The sequence below is a fragment of the Aotus nancymaae genome, unplaced genomic scaffold (assembly GCF_030222135.1).
Source record: "Aotus nancymaae isolate 86718 unplaced genomic scaffold, 86718_ANA_hifiasm-v0.15.2.pri h1tg000019l, whole genome shotgun sequence".
NCBI lineage: Eukaryota > Metazoa > Chordata > Mammalia > Primates > Aotidae > Aotus > Aotus nancymaae.
Window position 1 is genome coordinate 47,447,201 of NW_026988431.1, and position 22,248 is coordinate 47,469,448.

Genomic DNA, 22,248 nt, shown 5'->3' on the forward strand with positions numbered 1-22,248 from the left:
AGAAGTGGGACACACAGTAAAAGGTGGAAATGAAGAGGGAGTATACAGAAAATTTATGGTCGCTGATGACAAAATCAGGACATGGAAGACCATTACATGCTGACTCCCAGAGGCTTTTAGTATGTTCTGTCTTCTTTGATGTATACATTTCCCTCTTCCTACTTTGACTTCCACTGCTTTCCTAACTTGCCCAGTCTCTACCTAATATATATAATCTCATTTCCAATATACTCCTCACTTCCCTCAGACTTTATATATAATAGCTATGTGTCTCCCTGTCTAAATTCTGAGAGCATATACCAAGCCTCTCCTTGCTTAATGCTCAGACCATAGCACAGTGCAAGGCATAGAGTAAAGCTTAATAAACACTTATGAAATAAATGTCTGGTCAAAACTCAGCAGATTTTTCTTCATGTAAAAATGGTTGTAGGACTTCTGCTCTCACCTTCCACTCTCACTTCCTTGTTTTCATAACGAGAGAACTTCAAAGTTTTGAAAAAATCTCATCTCAAGTGTTTCCACATCTATCCCCCTAATCCCCTTTTTTTGAAACAGGGTCTCCCTCTGTCACCCAGGCTGGAGTGCAGTGGTGTGACCTCCACTCACTGCAACCTCCACCTCCAGGCTCAAGAAATCCTCCCACCTAAGTGTCCCAAGTAGCTGGGACTATAAGCACATGGCACCACACCCAGCTGATTTTTATATTTTTTGTAGAGAAGGGGTTTCATCACGTTGCCCAGACTGGTCTTTAACTCCTGGGCTCAAGCAATCTGCCCCCACCTCTGCCTAGCAAAGCACTGGGATTACAGAGATGAACCACCATGCCTGGCTATCTTTTTTTCATTCAGATGTTTATAGTAGGTCAGCCACTGTGCTACATACTAGTTACTAAAATAAACAAGACAAAATCCTGGACCCTGAAAAGTCTGAAATCTAGTTCAAGAGGCAAATATAGAGTGGTACACTATAAAACAAATAACATAAGGGTTATAAGAGATACGATACATGTGTTGTAGGAATATAGATGAGAAAGAACTCAAGTCTGTGAGAAATATTAAGGCTCAATAAGCAATGAAGCTGGGATTTTTCTTATATAATCAATAGTTTACAAATGAAAGGTTGGAGAAGATGGCATATAAAGGTTTAAGAGGAAGAAAAACATTAACAGCTCAAATTTATGAATGAAAGGGCATGGCATGCCAAATATACCATTATGGAATGGTATACTTAGCATAGGTAGGCTATGAGATACATGACTGAGAAATGAGGCTAGAAAAAAGGATGAGGACACACTGTAAAGGGCCTTGGAACAACCAGCTAAGGAATTTGAACCTGATCCTATGGGGCTGTGCTTCCCAGCCTTTTTCCCATCAAAGAACGCACATACAATTCTATACAAGCTCCTAGAGAAGTCTGCTAGCAGCAAAAGGCCAGTAGTCAGAATGCTGAGGGAATAAATAACTTGGGCATACTAGCTAAGGTACTCTGTTACAGCCATGGCAAATCAAAAAGGCTCTTAACAGTTTTTTAAAGAGATATCACATATGCAAGGAGCTTGCCCAGGAGAAGCAAGCTCAGATGAACACATTGTTTTCAGGAACATATATGGCAGCAATCCTAAGAGTGAAAACCACAGTACCAATAGAGGAACTATTAGCACAGGGAGGATGGTAAAGACCTTAGCAAAGAAATAAAAATTAGAAGGCATGCTCAAGAAGAACGTTCTCAGAGTCTGTGTGTGTTTGAAGGTGCTCAAGAAGAAAGTTCCCAGAGTTTGTGTGTGTTTGAAGGCAAATACAAAATAATTTGGATTAACTTGGTTACTCAGTATGTAAAGCAGTTACCATATCCTGGTACATAACTGCCTGATATATACTAGCTTTTTTGATTTATAGGTTAGAAAACTGAGTGGAGAATCATCATTAAGCATTATAAAGTATACTAGGCAAGACACATTGTTTTATTTATTTTTCTGATGGGAGAATGGTAAGGACCAAATATAAGACAAAGATTTAGGCTTGAGAAATGTTTGGTTCAAGGCATCTGTGGTACTAGAATACTACAGAGTAGAAAGCCAGTTCAGAGATCAGAAGCCTCATCTGTGGTACTAGAATACTACTGAGTAGAAAGCCAGTTCAGAGATCAGAAGCTTCAGTTCTGAAGCTATACTGCTGAAAGCTAGGAAAATATAGAATTACAGTCAGGGATATAAATAGGTTTGCACAGTGAAAACAAATGATTGAGAAGCCTGGGGGAAATTATAATTAAAGGTTGGGCAATGGAAGCCAACAAAGGAAAGTGAAAATCAGGTAGGAGAACCAGAAAAGGGGCTCAAACTCTAAAGACAGAGGTTCTCAAACTTTGCTGCCCAAGATCTTCAAAAAACACTGATGCTGGCCGGGCGTGGTGGCTCATGCCTGTAATTTCAGCATTTTGGAAGGCCAAGGCAGGCAGATCAATTGAGGTCAGGAGTTCAAGACCAGCCTGGTCAACATGATGAAACCCCATTTCTACCAAAAATACAAAAATTAGTCAGGCATGGTGGCGCACGTCTGTAATCCCAGTTACTTGGGAGGCTGAGGAAGAATAGCTTTAACCTGGAAGGCGAAGGTTGCAGTGAACGGAGATCGCTCCACTGCACTCTAGGCTGGGTGACAGAAAGACAATCTGTCTCAAAAAAAAACCTAAAACAAAAACAAAAAATAAAAAACACTGATGCCTGGCTACTGCCTCAGACATTGTAATGTAATTTAGGTAAGGAGTATAAATCAAACCTTTGGGTTTTAAAAAGTTCTGGGTAATTTTAATGTGCAGCCAAGTGTGTGAATACCTAATTCATAGAAAAATGTTTTACAAGGAAGTAGTCAATGGTGGATTTCTGAGACTAAAGTTTGACATGAGAAAAGCGATATATTAGTACTTTTTGACTTTTTTATTTCCTAATGTTTACTCACCTTATTTTTTCAATTATATCTTCCAAAAGATATTCCACAACCGGAAAGGTAAAACCAGGTATATGTATCATTGGACAGTTACCTATTATGGAAGACAAAATATAAGCATAAATTTGTACTCAAATGTTAAAGAAATCAATATACTGTAAATAGGACAATGACTCTATTACTTACTATTCTTAATTCCAGAAAAAGGTCCTGTAGCTTTTACAGTTCTACCCTATTTTTCCATATCTACTTTAATAAAAAGCAGCAGTCTAGTCTTCTCTCAATACCATTTTACTGCTACCAAACTGTACACACATCTCAGTTCTACAAAATAACACAGAATATCAAAGAATAGAGTTTTAAGTTGTATTCAAAATCCATTAGTTAGAAGTCTATTTTCTCTTCATCATTAACAAGATGGTACCATAAGAGAATATCCAGAAGATCAAAGTTTTATGGAATTCTAGATAAGCATTACTACTTGCAGCACCCAGAATTAGTGGAGAAAAGGAATCAAAACAAGACCTAAACAAATACATTTTCACTATTTCAAAATTACTAATAAAAATATCACTTCAGCAGTTATTTAAATGCTCTTTAAAAAAGCAGAACAAGCAGTACACACTGAAAACAAAAGAAAACATCACATCAGAGGTCAAAATATCTAAGCAGGTATCACTGCTTTGCCCATGATGTGCATACATTTGAGCAAGGTATTCAATGCCAGTTCTTGAAGTTTCATTTAAAAATAATAATAACACCTACCCCAACTAATCTTAACATGGTTCTGAGTATTAACTGGGATGTATTTTAAAGGACTTTTAAAAAGCTGATGACAAGAACATGTATTAAACATAACTATAATATGTTGTAATTCCCTCCCTTTCCCCCTCCTTCTTTCACAATTATAAGCAGGAAAGACAGTGAGGATTAATTTTAAAAGAATGTGCTTTGCAGCTGGCCAAATCTAGGGTCAACTTGCGAAAGCCTCTTAACTGCTCTAGGACTGCTTTCTCATCTGTAAAAATGTAAATAATAATAGTACCTACCTCGTAAAGTATTATAAAGACTAAAGAAGACAAAGTGGCAAATATACTACCTGGAACACTGAAGGTGTTCCTTAAGTAGTCACCAGTAGTATTAGCAGCAAACTGCCACCCTAATCTGTGATAGTAGATAAAAGCCACAGAAAAATTACAGAAAGAAGTTTATAAAATTATGCAATCTGTGGTTTGACTTCAATGATGCCATCTTAATTGTGTGTTGGTAGCAACAAGAAGCTACATGTCCTCACTATCAGAGATGATGCCACCATTTAAAAACAGACCGAATTGTCTAACCCAGGAAACTGGAGGGTGGAATAATATTAAAATAAAATTAATTGCTAAACATTCATTTTGACTACTATCTACCTAGTACCATATTAATTTTTTAAATTAAGTGGTTTTCTATACCTTTTCTGATATAATAACTATACATTTTACTCACCAAAATATTCTGAAAACTTCTCCGCATTCAACGTTGCACTCATCAATATTACTTTCAAGTCAGATCGAAAATTGAGAAGATCTTTAACAACAGTCATTAAAACATCTGACTGCAGATTTCTTTCATGAATTTCATCAAGTACGATATGACTAACACTGGACAAATGCCTAAGGCAGAAGTGTGAAGTACAAAATTTTAAAACCATTTTTCTTTAACAACTAGTAAAATCCAATTTAACAATTACATCTTTTGATAATATTTGTATTTCCTTAATTGAAACATACTCACGGGTCTGACTGCAGCCACTGAAGGATAATTCCTGTTGTACAGTATAAGATAGAACCCTGTTTTCTTGGCAACCGACTGTGAATGAAAGACATAATTCTTGGTTTTCTTTTCTAGTAATTAACTAAGAACCACAAAGGTTTAAATCTTCAATTTTAGAAAAGCTTTCAGTTTTAATGAAAATCTTCATACTTAATTAGTTATTCTAATTCTTCATACTTTTAGTTATAAGAACGCTCACCACAATGGGGTAATGGGAAATACTTCATTCAAGTTCATTATACATTATCTTGTTGTCATTGATACAATGTTAATTTCTTTTAAAAGACATGACCATTAACATGCAGACAACAACTGAATTACTTATGGGGCCTAAATATTTGGCTCATAATTGGAAAGTTCACTCATTTGAAAAGGCAAATGGGTTAGACGTGGTGGTTCACACCTGTAATCCCAAAACTTTGAGGCCGAGATGGGAGGGTTGCTTGAGCCCAAGAGCTCAAAACCAGCCTGGGCAACATAGCAAGATTCAGTCTCAAAAAGTAAAAAGATTAGTCAATTGCGGTGGTGTGTGCCTGTAGTCCCAGCTACAAGAAAGGCTGAAGTGGGAGGACTGCCTGAGTCTACGGCTGCAGAAAGTGGATTGCACCATTGCACTCCGGCCACAGCAAGAGTGAGAACCTATCTCTAAAAAACATTAAATAAATTAAAACATAAAAAGGCAAATGGAGTCCTAAACTCCAGAAAAGGACGAAGTACATACTGCACAGTGGAGTTGGATGGGGGTTAGGATAACACAATCAATAAATACAGTCAGTCAGAAGTGTGTGGAGGTGGAACAGAAAGGTTTAGAACACAATCTTTTCAGAGGGAGTAATGGTCTTCTAATATATGTCCAGGAAAAATGTTTATTTTTCTAATCATTCCAATATAAAAGCACCATTTTAAAAAGGCAATCTAAGTCTGATTGGGGTTAAAAGATAAATTTGTGGCAGCAAGCTATCTCTGCTGCAATTACGTTAAATGTTAGTAATAGTAATAACCATCATAAAAATGGGGAATCTTTCTTCTGAATCTCCAGCTTCAGAGTTTCACTAAAATCTACCTATATATAAAAAGAGAACATTTTTTACCTCTGGAGACGAATTTGATATCCAGTACTATTACCGTTGCCACAAGATTCTGCCCTTTCTGCAGCCACTCTTTCTGCAACCTTTAATTCAAACAAAATATAAAGAGAATATAATTTTAGAATGAACATCCTAAATATCCATGAAAATCTAGGACTATTGAAAAATTTTTCTTCAGATTTTCAAATAAGTTTAAAAAAACAGATATTAAAATCTGAGGTATCTAAAACAGGTGTGCCTTAAGAGCTGTTTATGTTTACTTTTCATTTTCTCTTACAAAGTCTTTTAAGGCCAAGTTCTCTCATCACTATTTTCAAAGTGCTTTTCTATACATCCTCTCATTGATTTATACTTTTCTGGTCTTTTCTAAGAGTTGTAAATCAAGATTTAAACTTGTAGAACTTGTGTGTAATTTGAAAAGAATTACATATTGATATTCTTCCCTTGTGTTTTTGTTTGTGGTAGGGACTGGTGTTGAATTTTTAGTTCTTGGTCATGTTTTCAAAGTTTTCACTGCCAAAAATAAGCTTCGGAAAAATTAAATGTTATAATCTAATACTGATTTGTATAACTAAAAGTAACTGACAGTTAGCTTGTGACGGAACAGTGATAAGAGGTTAGAAATAGAAAATGGCATAATTGCTAAGAAATAATACTTTAGAAGTAAAAGTTTCCAATAAGTATATCTAGTATACACGGACCACATTAATATGTCTACTCAAATTCCAACAGATCAGGGAAAAAAAGCAGTAAAAAATTACCTAGTCACCATTTCTTCCTACTGTCAGCATATATAGTAATTGCCATATATAGTGAAAATATTTACATCTAGCTACATAATTGTGTTATGACGGAAGTGGTTTATTTTTCACCATTCTGTAATTTTATGCAATTTCCTGGAATATTGTCCCCCATAAAAGAGTGAAGACTACCTGAAACTAAAAATACTAGAAGAAAACCTAGGGAAAAACTCTTTTGGACATTGGTCTAGGCAAAGAATTTATGACTAAGACCTCAAAACACAGGCAACAAAAATAGGCAAATAAGAATTAACTAAGAAGTTTCTATACTTCTTAGCAAAAGAAATAATCAACAGAGTAAACAGATAATCTTCAGAATGGAAGAAAATATATGCAAACTATTCATCCAGCAGTGGACAAGAATCCAGTGTATACAAGAAACTCAAACAAAAACATCAAAAGACAAATGATCACATTAAAAGGTGTGCAAAAGACAAGAACAGACATTTTTCCAAAGAAAATATACAAACGGCAAACAGGTATATGAAAAATGCACATCATCACTAATCATCAGAGAAATGCAAATTAAAACCACAATGAGATATCATCTTACCCCAGTCAGAATGGCTACTATTAAAGAGTCAAAAAATAATAGATCTTGGCCAGGATATGGAGAAAAGAGAACTCTTATATATTGCTGGTGGGAATGTAAATTAGTATAACCTCTACAGAAAACCGTATGAAGATTTCTCAAAGAACTAAAAATGGAGCTTTCTACTCAAAGGAAAAGAAATCAGTGTATCAAAAAAATACCTGCCCTGCATGTTTATCACAATACTATTCACAATAGTAAAGAAAAGGAATCAATCTAATTACCCATAAATGGATGACTGGATAAGGAAAATGTGGTGTGTGTGTGTGTGTGTGTGTGTGTGTATATATATATATATATATATATCACAATGGAATACTACTCAGTCATAAGAATTAAACCATGTCAAAATAGATAAAGAAAGACAAATATCACATTTCTCATAAGTGCGTGCTAAAAACCAGGTATATGTGGACATATTGTGTGGAATGACAAACAATGGAGACTCAGAAGAGAAGGCAGGAGAGGGATAGATGATGAGAGATTACTTAATAGGTATAGTGTATATGATGTGGGTGATGGATACCCTAGAAGCCCTCACTTAATCACTACACAATTTACTGATGTAACAAAATTGAACTTGTATCCCATAAATTTACAAATTTTTTTTTTAAAGGGGTGAAGACTACTGCTTTTTCTTTATAGTACTTCTTAGAAAGCAAAGCTTAAAACACATACTGTATTCACTGCCAAATGCTTTCATAATTGGTAATACTTTTAACCATGGATTCTGTATTAAATGACTTAGATGTGATAAACAGCACTGTCATTAAACCAAAGACAACCATAAATCTTTATAATTTATACACAGAATTATATAGCATAAATTCACCATGCAGGCGGAAATATGACAAGAAACCTCAAACACCTTTAAAAAATATATAATTCATATATTTAACTAGGTCATCTAACTAAAACAATGGCGACAACAAAATCAATGTACAGGTTGAGTATCCCTTAGCCAAAATGCTCAGGACCAGAAGTGTTTTCGGTTTCAGATTTTGGAATATTTGCATTATACTTACTCTTGATAAGCATCCCAAATCTGAAAATAAAAATGTGAAATGCTCTAATAAGCATTTCCATGTTGGTGCTCAAACAGTTCTGGATTTTGGAGTATTCTGGATTTCATATATTCAACCTGAAATAACAGTTACTTATAACTGTTACTTATGTATACCTTCCCAAAATTTTGGACTTGACAAATCAGAAACAATACCTATTTTTTCTCACGAAAAATTTCCTCTTACTGAGTAGCTGCATTCAAAAATGAATGACTATGGCTGGGCACAGTGGCCATAATCCCAGCACTTTGGGAGGCTGAAGTGGGCAGACTGCTTGAGCCCAGCAGTTCGAGACCAACATGGGCAACATGGCAAAACCCCATCTCTACGAAAAACACAAATATTAGCCAGGTGTGGTGCCACATGCGCATAGTACCACCTATTGGGGGCTGGGCCAGGAGGATCACTCAAACCCGAGAGGTTGAGGCTGCACTGAGCCATGTTATCACCAGTACACGCCAGCCTAAGTGACAAAGTAAGACCCTATCTCAAAGACTAATAATAATAAATAAATAAATCACTGACTATAGAAATGCAGCTTAAAAAAAAACAAGGTTTTCCCACTTTCACTACCATTCAGTGTACTTACATACTGAAAAAATAAGAGAAGTAAAAAAAAAAAAACATTAAATAACCAAGTAGTAAAATTTAAAGAATCAAATGATGGAGATTATTTGAGCTTGTAATCAATTCTATAAACATTTTATCTATTTCATTCTTTCAAATACATACTGAAATTTGCCTGGATATAAAGTTTATCTTGAATTCATAAACATCTATTATCTGTTAAGACAGCGATTACTCAATTTTTTGGCCTTTATTATTAAACATGACAAATATTTGCTTTCATAGTCACAAATCCTAAGCCTAATTAAGCATCACTCCATACCTTTAGAATCAGTAGGTTCTAGCAAGATTACTTTAAAAAAGACATTTTTAATAAGTTAAGAGATAACTTACTGAAATGGCACTAATTCTTCTTGGCTGAGTACAAACTATCCTGCAAGCAGATCCTTTTCCTCTTTCAATGTAGTTATCCAAAATGAACTGAGTAACTTGAGTGGTTTTGCCACAACCAGTTTCACCACTTATTACTGTTACTTGATGGTTATCAATTAAATTTACCAATTCCTATTTCAAAAGGGAAAATAAATAAAGACAATCACATGTTGACTAAGTCTGAAAAAAGGTATCAAAAATTGACCAAACTGAAGGTAATTATTTTTAACAAATATAGTAATGCTTTCTAAATGTTGCCATATGCAATACTGGCAGCTTGGGTATCTGGATCTGCCACCCTACAAAAGATAAGTGCACCAAATTATAAAGAACAAAGCTAAAGCACTGTTAGAGAAAAACATACTGACATAAACAAGTAGAGACAAGTTATAAGTTCCATGCAGAAGAATTAAAATAATGCTGACATGTGGGGCTACTGAGTACAGAAGCAAAATCCTCACTTAAACAACTACTGAGGACATTATTAATTTATATCATAATTTATAAATATAGCTTTGTCTGCAGAACAAGTTTTGAATGCCATTTTAGGAACAAGGAAGAGAATACTGTATTTTAAGATTACTTCCTTTCGGTCATTAAATATCTAAACCAAAGCTATCTAGAAAACCTCTTACTTGGGGAAGACCTACTTTCTTAAAAATTGTATATATAAGTATTTTTAATAATAATATGCACTGTATAAACAAAGTCATCTTACTACTTCAAAGGGATGATATGGGTTATTTTCATGTATAAAACAATTTAACTCAAAAACCTACCTTTTAAAAATTCCCCACTTAGGCCAGGCATGGTGGCTCACACCTGTAATCCCAGCACTTCGAGAGGCAGAGGCAGGCAGATCACGAGGTCAGGAGATGAGACCATCCTGGCCAACATGGTGAAACCTGGTCTCTACTAAAAATATGAAAATTAGTTGGGCGTGGTAGTGTGCACCTATAATCCCGCTACTTGGGAAGCTGAGGCAGGAGAATTGCTTGAACCCAGGAGTTGGAGGTTGCAGTGAGCCGAGATTGTGCCACTGCACTCCAGCTTGGCGACAGAGCGAGACTCCCTCTCAAAAAGAAAAAAAAAAAGTTCCGCACTTATTAGAATACATTATATATATATATATATATCAGAAAAAGTTGTAAGTTTGAACACTGAAATTATGCTGGTAAATACTGAGAAGTGAAATGTGATTCATCCATTCAACAGATATTTATTTACTGGATGTCTTTAAAATGCCAGGTTATAGTGTAATAAATTACCGTATTTTTAGTAGTGCATCAATCTTAACTGAAGTGTTTGGTCTTGACATAAGTGTAAGGTATTTATCCAAAGTAACTTATAAGAGGAAATTTTACTTTTTAAATTTCAAAGATTTCAATTATGGACAAAAATAGGAGAAAACATCAGGAAAATTGTTTATGATCCTTTTTTTTTTCCTTTTTGTACTTAATGCAAAAGAATAAAATTAACTTCCAATACTATCTTGTAGAAGAAAGTTCATTAATTTGCATTTTTTCTTGATATAGACCTTTTTTTAAAAAAAAAAAAGTGTATTTAATTTGCAAATCAAATTAAATAGTGGAAAAAAGCACTTTACCTTTTGCATTCCATATGAAGGCAGCTTTTCTCTGAAATGCTGAAATTAAAAAAAAAAGTTTTAAATTTTCACAAAACATATGTAATCAAATTATAATCATGGTAACTAGGAAATATGATAGGGTAAATTTGCTAGAATCCAAATCCAAAACTATTTTTATTATCTTATGGCTTGTGTAAAAAAATTATAAAGAACAATTTGCCAATTCCTTTTATGTATGAAACATTCAAAATCAGAACTCTAAAACATCCAGCAAAATGGAGACAATGCTTTAAAGTAAGCGGCAGTAAAGCACTAGGCCAGGCACAGGATCTCTCACCTGTAGTCCCAGCACCTTGGGAGGTCGACGCAGGATCACGAGGTCAGGAGTTCGAGATCAGCCTGGCCAACATGGTGAAACCCTATCTCTACTAAAAATATAACTTTCATCAGTGAGTGATGGATCCTTTCTTTCCTCCAGGAGGTGCTATATCCTTCCTTTACCAAAAACAGCAGTATATATTTGTGTATTAAAGATATGGCCCTCAGAGTTTCCTCAGTAATTTCTCTTAAAAATATACATACATACAGGCGACCACTTTATTACATCTCTAGAACACCCACAAAGCATACAATTTTATGTTTTAACTGAAAGGGACCTTAAAATATCTTGCCTAGTGTAGAAAGAAAATATTAGAATTCAGGAGAATCTCAGGTCTCACGATAGTCCTGTATTTGAAATGTTAGTGAACACAGCACATCACATAACTTTTGAAATATTTAATTTTATTATCTGTAAAAGGAAGGAGATGTATTAAGTAATCTGGAACAAGTTCTACAATTTTAACTGCCTTTACTGCACAGGTAGAGTTGAAGAGTAATTTTTTTTTCCATTTGCACTAGCATTTCTCAACTATTTCTTCTCCTCACCACATAAGCTTCTGTGGATGAGACAGAATACTGTAGGTTATGCGTAACTTCCATCCCCACCATTTTTCTCTACCGTTCGAAAAGAAAATAATTCCCATAGAGGATGTCTTGTTGAGGATCTCACTAATCTATGCCATGCAGTTACCTCTAACTGTACATACATTTTTATTAAGTGTAAGAAAAAAACGACAAAATATTTTTTGACATCTTTCCATTACCTGCATTTCAATATACCGAAGGTCATTTTTTTTCTTTTGTAAATCTTCCAATAATTGTTGGTCTAAAGTTCCATCTGGTTCATTTTCTTGTAAGAGATATTCAGAATCTCGATCAATATATGATTTGTTCCTGATTCTAAACACTTTTTTTTCTTGGTTTATCAACTTCGTTTCCTGATGGCCAAGTTTCTTCTCTGAGCGTGGTGTGTTCTTAGTAGAAACTTCAGTACCATATCTGTTTTAACAAAATAAGAAGGGAAGAAAGGTCAGAAAAGAGCCACTCAAACCCTGGAACAAAACAAAACAAAACAAAACAAAAAGCTGTTTAAATATTTCAAAGTCATCCAAATCCAAAGCTTTTCTTTTCTCTTAGTACAGCAATTATGAAAATATACTTAGATTCTTATAACAAATTCAAATTTTTCTTCCCTTTAAACAGATATCGCCAGATTAAGTTATTCCTTGTGGTAGTTAAAAATAAAAATCCATACAATAGTCACTCCTTTATAGCGGTTACTTACAGTGGGTTACTTACAGTGTTTTTCTTTTTCTGGTTTTTTTAAACTTGTTTAATGTTGCAACATCTTTTTCTTTGCCGCCCTTTCCTTGAGCTATAAATAGGATGCTACATTATACCATCCTTGAAACAGTCTACTAATTTTTCCTCTAAATGATACAGTTCTTATAACCTTTCTAAAACAGTAGCAATTACACTTCTTGCAGATCTCCCACACAGAATAATTTCATAAATACAAAGAGGACAGGTAGGAAGAACAATAAATAACAACTTGATATATCTCATATCCAGATACACTATTATTCAAACTATTTAGCTTTCCTGTGGAAATATGCCATATAAATTTTTAAAAGTCATTTTCTCAATCTGTTTGATCTACATAAGAAAAAAAAGTATGTCAAAGTTAAACTTCACTTATTGAAGAATATAAAGATGTTATTTTTACTATTAAAGTGTTACTCTTTGCCTATTCTTTAAAAGAATACTTTTTGTCATACCCATGATCCTCAGGAGCAAACCAGGATATCTGTGCTTCTGACTCTTTATCATTCTTCGCTTGAACGGAATTCAGTAGCTGCACAATTTGTTCTTCTCGTCGTTCATCCATGTGTACTACAGCTCTCTAGTTTGTGCAAAGAAAAAGGCATCTTTATCAATATAAGAAAGCATATGCAAAAATTGATACTAAAGAAAATAAAGGCTAAATAATATATGTTCAACAAATATAAAAGAAAGTTAACCACACTTGTCCTCTAGCCCAATCCCTGTTCTCAGACCTAATTAATTAATGTTAAAATTTTAGTACATATCCTTCTACACCTTTTCTCACAAGCGTCTATAAAATTAGCCCTAGTAAGATTCAAAGAAAGCTTATTTATGACTCTTCCTACAACTTTAGTTCCCTTTTTTTGAGACGGAGTTTCGCTCTTGTTACCCAGGCTGGAGTGCAATGGTGCGATCTCGGCTCACTGAAACCTCCGCCTCCTGCCTCCTGGGTTCAGGCACTTCTCCTGCCTCAGCTTCCTCAGTAGCTGGGATTACAGGCACGCGCCACCATGCCCAGCTAATTTTTTGCATTTTTAGTAGAGACGGGGTTTCACCATGTTGACCAGGATGGTCTCGATCTCTTGACCTCGTGATCCACCCGCCTCAAAGTGCTGGGATTACAGGCGTGAGCCACCGCGCTTGGCCTGGCTCACACCTTTAATCCCAGCACTTTGGGAGGCCAAAGCGGGTGGATCACGAGGTGAGGAATTAGAGACCAGCCTGGCCAAGATGATGAAACCCAGTCTCTATTAAAAACACAAAAACATTAGCTGGGTGTGGTGGCATGTGCCTGCAGTCCCAGCTACTCGGGAGGCTGAGGCAGAAGAATAGCCTGAACCCAGGAGGCAGAGGTTGCAGTGAGCCAAGATCGTGCCACCGTACTCCAGCCTGAGTGACAGAGTGAGATTCCGTCTCAAAAAAAAAAGGCGCCAAAACGCAATTCTTTGGAGACTTTTGTATTTAGATATAGTAAGTTGAAAACAGGATTCTTCAAAATCTACGGGCCTATAAACGTTACATTCTAATGTGCACATAAATTCAAAGTCAACAGGAAGTACACGAGGAGTGGTGAAAATAAGAGTGTGTTAAGTTAAAGAACCAAAGGAGGAGGAAGGTAAAAGTATAAATGAAAAGAAAATAGTCAAAAAGCAAAAGAAAGAAACCATAGGACTTAATGACTATTCGGTGGAAGTAGGGGAGAGACAAAAGGGAAGAAAGAATCAAAGACAACTGTTTTCAAATTCAAGGGTGGATCCTGACAGAACAACAGTAAGATGAATCACAGCAGTAAGATGAATCATTAGGAGGAGGCTGCTCTGTGATACTGTACATTTTTGTGTACATGTGGTGGGAATGGAGGTCAAAATAGGACGCTAAATTTGTATTTTATGCAATTAAGAACAATGATGAAATTTCCCAACTTGTAATAATGATTAGGTAGATGAATATATGGAACTGGATCTCTGGAGAGGCTTTGTTTTTAGAGTTATGATATAAATTTTGCAGTGTTCTGAAAGGTTGAAATCACAGAGACACAGGAGTTATCTCAATTTACAAATAATACCGCCTCCAAAGATGAGGACACAAGGTTGACCAAGTCTGGCATTCATGGGGCCAAGGAAGGAAAATAAGTCAGAAGAACAATCAAGAGAACAAGCAAAAGACTAGGAACACACAGTGACAAACCACCACCACAAGTGAAAAAAGGTGTTAAAAAAGGAATCAGAAGTATAAAATTAACATAACTAAGGCAGAGAACTGAAAAATTTACTACTGCATTCAACAACTAGGCAGTTGGAAATGATCTTCAAGGTATTTTTGGTTTTTGAGGTTTTGTTTTTTTTAGGGGGGAGAATAGGGGAAAGCAGGAGCTAGGGTAAGGAGACTGACGAAAGCAGATAGAAATGTGTGAAATACCCTAAAATCTAGAGCAATAGATTTCAATTGTTTATTTTTTTCATAGCAATCCACAGTAAAACTAATGACCCAGTACACATATATATGAATAAGTTCACAAAATACTTTCCTTACTCTGTACAGTGTAACTATCTTCTCTTCAATGTATTTTATCACAATTAAACAAACACGAAAACAGCTGGTCATAACAAAGTTTAACATAAAGTCTGATAACCCAGGGTGGGTGGAGGAGCATGCGTTCCAGGAGAACAAGACCTAAGCATGTTTAAGACGAGAGAAAGGATTTTATGAGAGATTCTAATTCTAATCAGTATTACATGCTTTGTGAAAGCTCAAATAAGTTTACATGGGTAGGAGGATAACCCAATCTGATCAAAATAAGAAATCATTAGTGATAAAACAATAAACCTGAGGAAGCAAAGCAAATGAACTACACGTTACCTCCTTTTCTGAAGTGAAAACGAGTGGCTAATTACGGTTCTCAGGATATAAAATGTCTCTACTAAAAGTCCTCTTTAGGTTTCTTGACGTATCTGTTCAGAATATAACCTTTATCTGTTATTCTTACAGTTTTCAGTTTTCCATGTTAACTCAGTACTCTGTATTTTGTTTGGTAAACAATTTCCTAGATTGACATTTCACAATACATTGCCCACCTCCTGCCCATAACAACACAAAAGATTATTCTAATTTTATGAGATTTCACGCCCCCTGGGAAAGGTGAATTACCGGATAATGTAAGATTCTAGAGAAAATGAACAGATCTACACAATCTTTCAGTCCAAACTATCACAACAAAATCAGTTTTCATTAAAAAGTCAACATCAGTTGGTAGTTTTTCCAAGATTCCTTACATAATGAATATGTACCAAGTAAGAGTCTGCTCATCAATAAGGATTTAGTTGTAGTACACCCATTAAGAGTGGGTAGATCTTTCTGCAAGTGTACAAACAGGAAAGATGACCAAAGTATTAAATGAAAAAAGTCAGTTGTGTAGTTATTTTTATCACTATTAATTTAAAAATAGTTAATTCACTCCCCATATCCTACACTTTTTGCAGTGTCTCTGCCAGATAGAATTCTGGCATATGGCATACGCCCAGAAAGTCTGTCAACAGAAGAAATGAATGGCTGAATCTATCTTTTACAATGAATACAATATTGAAAACATAATTTACACTCTAAATAAAAGCATTTGTATTTCTAATGACGTTCTCCCCACAATGAGTTTTCGGACGTTGCAGGTAGCAGAGAACATACCTTAATTCCAAACTGGGATCTTGCCTTTTTGTAGGCTGCCTCCCTCGCACTCAACAACCTTCTTCTAGTTCCAACACATTTTACTTTATTTCTCTTTGCCCAGAGAATCTCAGAAACACATTTTGTTTCATGACTATTTTATCATAGAATTTTGATTATTTCCTGCTTTCTTGGACATTCTCAAATATCCTGCTTCTAGTTTTCAGTTCCTGGCAAGAGATCCTAAATGATGTCCACCAAATTTATCTTATCAGCTTTCTAACTATCTGCAACTACTTTAAACTGTCTCCTCATTCTCTGTAACAGGCCAATACTACCTTTCTGTTTGCCCTCAGCATTTCACACACAGTATTTCACAAAACAAAAGCCCTAAGAAGAAAAGGTCCTCAGTTGGTTATCACCAAACCTAAACACACCTGTATCAGAATTTATCCTTTTTTCTTTCCTCAACCTGAGCTCTGCAGTCCAATTCCTTTCATGTCCTCAGGGCCATCTCCTTCACTGAGATTTATCTTGCTTTCCTAAATTTCTAACCATTCCAGTAGACATTAGGCAGCTGACTGGTATTTTCTTGTTTGCTTCTTTTAGTAATGTGGCAGAAAATCAAGGCTTGCTTGCTATGAACCATTAAGATTTGGGGGCTGGTTATTATTACAGCATAATTTGGCCCACTCTGATTTCCTTTTCACTGGGTGCTTCCCATCAGGACATGAACATGGTCAAATTTTTTCACCTTAGAAACAACAACAACAATAAAAAAAACCCTCTCTTGAATTCGCCTACCCTCAACAACTACTGCCCTATTTTTCTTCCTCCTCTTCACAGCAAAACTGCTGGAAAATGTTCCATTTCCTAATCTCTATTTCACTTGCCACCCTACTGCAATCTGGCTTTTACTTCCACAATGCCACAAAAAGGGCTTTCATTAAGATCATCAATGACCTTGTTGATAAATTCAATAGACATTCTCAGCTCTTAAGCCATTTGTGCACGCTTGCCATTATCAATTACTTCCTCTTGAGATACTCTTCTCTCCTTCAGACACTACTCTTAGATTTCAAAACAACACACACCTTATTTTTCTCTTCTCTGGCTGATCTTTCCTAGATTCTTTTGCAACCTTCTTTTCCTCAGCCTGTCCCTTAAAATTTCATTTTCCGTACTGACAGCCTGAGTAATCTACAGACCAGCAATACTGGCATCATCTGGGATCCTGTAAGAAAAGCTGAATCTCTGGTCCCACCAGTGTCCTACATTTTAACAAGATGCCAGGTGATTCGTACGTATATTAAAGTCTGAGAAGCAATGGTCTACAGAATTCAGGCTGTACCCACTCCATTTCTCATGGTTCACTCCCACACTCCAACTACTATCCATGAGCCCATTAACTGTCAAACTTATTTCCAGTCTAGATTTCTATGCATCAGATCTACACAGCCCTCTCCCGCCTGCAAATCCTCATTTGTATGCCGTGTAACAATATCAAATTCATAGTGTCCGTGGCTGAGCCTATCATCTTCCTCCAACAAGCCTGATCCTTACATATAGGCATAAAAGAGTCATCATGAACATTGTACTCATCCTTTCAGATAAAATAAATCACAAAATCATTTTGAGTCTACCTCCTAAATCACTTTATCCACTTCCATTTCCACTGCCAACCTGCTAATTCCTGTCATTTCTCACCTTAGTTACTGCAAGGGCTACTTAACTGGTCTCCCTGAACCAGGATTGCCTCTCTTCAATCCATTCCTTTTACTGCTACCACAGTAAATGTAAACATTTAAAATCCAATCATTTCATTTTTTGTTTAAAATGTTTTAATGGCTTGCTACAGTATTTAGACGGAGAGTCAATATATCTCAAGGCCCTGCTTATTTTTCTAGCTCAGAGATTTTCAGATCGCGGTTTCTGAAATAATATTAAAAGATCATGACCAGGATTAATAAAAAGAGAGCAGATAAGTTTAAAAACAAACAAAAAAACCTCAAAGCAATGTGCAGGAAATTAAATACTATTTTACAAAACTTTTCGTCTAGTTATACATATGTGTGTACTGGGTTGTAAATTCAAATATATTCATTTCTTTTTGTGCAAAGTGGCCAACAAGTTTGAAATTGACTGCCTAACTTCATCTCACTACATTCTACATCCATGTTCTTACCTTTTTCAGTTTCTTGAACTGAACATATGCTTCCTTGATCTCTACGTTGCGGCACATGCTACTGCCTCTGCCTGTAATCTTTTGCCAAACCCCAAAACTTCACACACACACATGTTCATTCACTTTGCTATCTTTCAAGTTTCAGCTTAAGGGTTATTGTCCCTGAAAAATCTTCTAAATACCTTGATCTGAGTTAGGTGATAGCCCATATTCTCTAGCCCATGTCTCTAATAGAAGACAATGATATTGTCTTGCTCCTAACACAACACAATGTCTGTAGAACCTATATCTATTTTATTAATTAATACAGTGCTTAAGATACTGTTACAAAAATAATGTCCTCAATAAATATTTGTTGAAAGAACATTTGTTCAAGAATGCATCATTACAATGCATTCATTTTTTGGCCAGGCGCCATGGCTCATGCCTGTAATCCCAGCACTTTGTGAGGCCAAGGCTTGTAGATCACCTGAGGTCAGGAGCTCAAGACCAGCCTGGCCAACATGGCAAAACATTGTCTCTACTAAAAATACAAAAATTAGCCAGGTGTGGTGGCATGCACCTATAATCCCAGCTGGGAAGCAGAGGCTGCAGTAAGCTAAGATCATGCCACTGCACTCCAGCCTGGGCGACAGAGTGAGACTGCACCTTAAAAAAAAAGCATTCATTTTGTAAATACAGGACATGACTTGAAAAGTAAAAGCTACCAAAATTCTGACTGGGAAGTAATTACATCAGGCTAAAGGTGGTCAAAGGAAGAGCTGGGATGAGCCCACTGAAAAATACTCATATTTAAACAAGATGGAAAGGTACATTTTAGATGGGAGAATGGTATGACACTGTAATAAAAAGTAGAAATAAAGTATGTTTACAAAAGCTATAATTGTACCAGCCTGGGGACATGGGCTCAGAGAAATGTGCATGGTGGTAAACTTGTTATGTTGAGGCCATTATTACCAAGATTTCCAGAAAACATGTCAAGATGCAACTGAAATGTATTAGAATGAGACAGAAGTGACATGACTTCTAATCTCAAGTTGTGACTTAGGGAATGAAATGATCTAATTTTTCCTTTTAAAAGATCACCATAGGCGGCTCTGTAAAGCAAAGACAACGCAAAGCAGGAATGGAAGCTAGAAGACTAGTAAGAAGGCAAGAATAGAAAACAGTGGCTTGATCTGTGTTAATTATTCTGGAGATAAGTGGTTAGATTTGGGATATATTAAGAAGGCAGAGCTTTGCTGAAATGAAGAGGAAGAAGCAAAGATAAATCCCATTTGGTCTGGCAAGTCAATAAATGGCCATGTCACCACTAAAAGGAGGACGGGAACGCAAGTAGAAACCAAAAGTTCCATTCATAACATCCACCGCACAACCGGCTATACCCTTCATGTGGAAATAATAATGAACAAATTTTCCTGTTATTTAACTTTTCATCTGTTTAGGTATTATTTTCCCAGCTAGACTGTAAGCTCCTTGAATATCACATTTTTTCAAGTTTCTAGAGCAACATGCATAAAACCTTGTTTGAAACAGAGCATAAATAAATAAAAGTTAAAAAAGTCACTTAGACATGCCTATCCTGATTTTCAAAAGCCTGTTTGCTCAATGAAAAATTTGGGGCCGTAAAAGAAATGGATTTGTTTATTAAAGAAAAGTTTAAGTCATGAAGACAAATGGATAAGGCCCCCCAAACACCTGAATGAAGATGACATGGTTAAAAGAAATAAAAGGAAGTGGAATGGTTTAAAAATAGTAGCCTAGGCCCAGCACGGTGGCTCACGTCGGTTATCTCAGAACTATGGGAGGCCGCGGCGGGTGGATAATCTGAGGTCAGGAGTTAAAGACCAGTCTGGTTCACATGGTGAAACCTGGTCACTACTAAATATACAAAAATTAGTCGGGGATGGTTGGGGACACCTGTAATCTCAGCTACTCGGGAGGCTGAGGCAAGAGAATCGCTTGAACCTGGGAAGCGGAGGTTGCAGTGAGCGGAAATGGCGGCACTGCACTCCAGCCTGGGCGACAGAGTGAGATTTTGTCTCAAAAAAATAAAAAAGTAGCCTCAATGATGATCGAATTACACTCTATAATACATTTTATAAGGTGCTTTTAAAAAGGAAGTCACCAAAGGCCTATACGAAGAAAGCTCCCGATTAATGATAAAAATTTTTTATTAGAATGGCCACTCGGAAAACTGTTTTCCTTTACTACAGAACTTTAAAACTTTATTCTATTTTTTATTAGAATGGGCCACTCGGAAAACTTTGTTTCCTTTACTACAGATTTTTAAATCAATTTGACAATCACCTGAAGAGAGTAAGCCAAATCATCTTTGGAGATTCTTTTCACTTTCCTTTTCAAAGAGAACCTGATAATCAATAGAAATTTCCCCACTCCAACATAAAAAACAAAAACCTAGGTTTGTGGATAATTTTGACGCTAATAATAAAAGCTGTTTTTCTGAAAGATCCACATCCAAAATAGTGTCTGCTTGCTGCTGTTCCGCGCAAACCTATCTCTAAAATGTAGAAAGGTCGCTATTTGCTTCTTCACCAGGCAAAGACCTTAAAGTGACAATTATTCTTCTAACGAAAAGGAAGGCCAAGAGAGACGACAACGACACTCCTAATAGTTAATTTCGGTTGGAACACGAATTTAACATTTGCTTTGTCACAGTTCTCAAGTCCTTTAAGCAAAGTGTATATTCAGCCTGCATAAATCCTGCCTGTTTTCGGTCAGATGCGCATGGTTAACATTAATCAGTACACCCGCTACAGGGAGCGCCTGCATAATATATTTGCGCCTCACTTACATTTCAGAAAGCACGTGCATCACTTAAGAAACAAAACCAGGAAAAAAGGGGCAGCGGGAGAGGGAAAAAAAAACCTGTTCTGCCTCATCCCTTCGACTATCGAATCCGAGATTACCTCTTGCCTCTCCGCTTCCTTGTTCTTCTGTCCCTGTTTTCTTGCGTACCACAAGCCGATTTCGCGGCCTTTCAGGTGCCCGGGATGCCTGTCCCTGCCGCCTCGACCACCCCCACCTCCACCTCCGCCGCCGCCGCCGCCGCCACCTCCTCCGGAGCCTCGGCTCCCTCGGTGACCCCCTGCGGGACCCCCTCCATAGCCACCACCGGAGCTGCGGGGTCCCCCATCACGGCCCCAGTTCTGGTGGTAGTCATAGCTCATTGTCCTGGATACCGCTGGAAATGGCGTCCGGGCCCGGAAGCCACTGTACGTCCACTTCCGTTTTGCTTCCGTAGCGCAGGGCAAGAGGGCGGGCCATTTAGCGTCACAAGCAGCGGTTTCTGGTGACGTCAAGGGGGGAACACTCCGGTGGTCCGAAGGGTGCCAGGGGTTAGGTTCTGTCAGAGTCCCGGAGTTGTTTACCTTTGTACCTCTGGAGCAGCAGCCAACCAAAGGTTCGTAGATTTTCTTTTCGTAGGCCCAGCAAGTGAGCCAATGGTTTTTGGCTTTACTTTCTTATTTCTCCTGATAAAATCCGCAGTTTTCTTCCACTTAGGTCCTAGGATAGTAAACGTTGACTGAAACAAAAGAACCTGGATGGGCACGGTGGCTCACGCCTGTGATCCCAGCACTTTGGGAGGCCGAGGCGGGCGGCTTATAAGTTCAGGAGTGAGGTGGGCGGCTCATAAGTTCAGGAGTTGGAGACCAGCCTGGCCGACATGGTGAAACCCCGTCTCTACTAAAAATACAAAAATTAGCTGGGTATGGTGGCGGGCGCCTGTAGTCTCAGCTACTTGGGAGGCTGAGGCAGGAGAGTCGCTTGAACCCAGGAGGCAGAGGTT

General features: G+C 36.9%; 1 protein-coding gene across 1 annotated transcript in view; it reads right to left on the bottom strand.

The window, feature by feature from the left end:
* The window catches only part of DHX36 (DEAH-box helicase 36), a 50,360-nt gene extending 28,685 nt beyond the window's left edge, over positions 1–21,675 (bottom strand). Inside the window, exons 1-9 of the mRNA XM_021669542.2 lie at positions 21,368–21,675; positions 13,048–13,172; positions 12,034–12,268; positions 10,907–10,945; positions 9,262–9,432; positions 5,849–5,928; positions 4,719–4,793; positions 4,431–4,597; positions 2,955–3,036 (exon numbers count right to left, since the gene is read on the bottom strand). Coding sequence (XP_021525217.2) covers positions 2,955–3,036; positions 4,431–4,597; positions 4,719–4,793; positions 5,849–5,928; positions 9,262–9,432; positions 10,907–10,945; positions 12,034–12,268; positions 13,048–13,172; positions 21,368–21,628 — 1,235 coding nt within the window. The 5' untranslated portion in view covers positions 21,629–21,675. The remainder of the gene's footprint in view (positions 1–2,954; positions 3,037–4,430; positions 4,598–4,718; positions 4,794–5,848; positions 5,929–9,261; positions 9,433–10,906; positions 10,946–12,033; positions 12,269–13,047; positions 13,173–21,367) is intronic.
* Between the last annotated feature and the right edge of the window lie 573 nt (positions 21,676–22,248).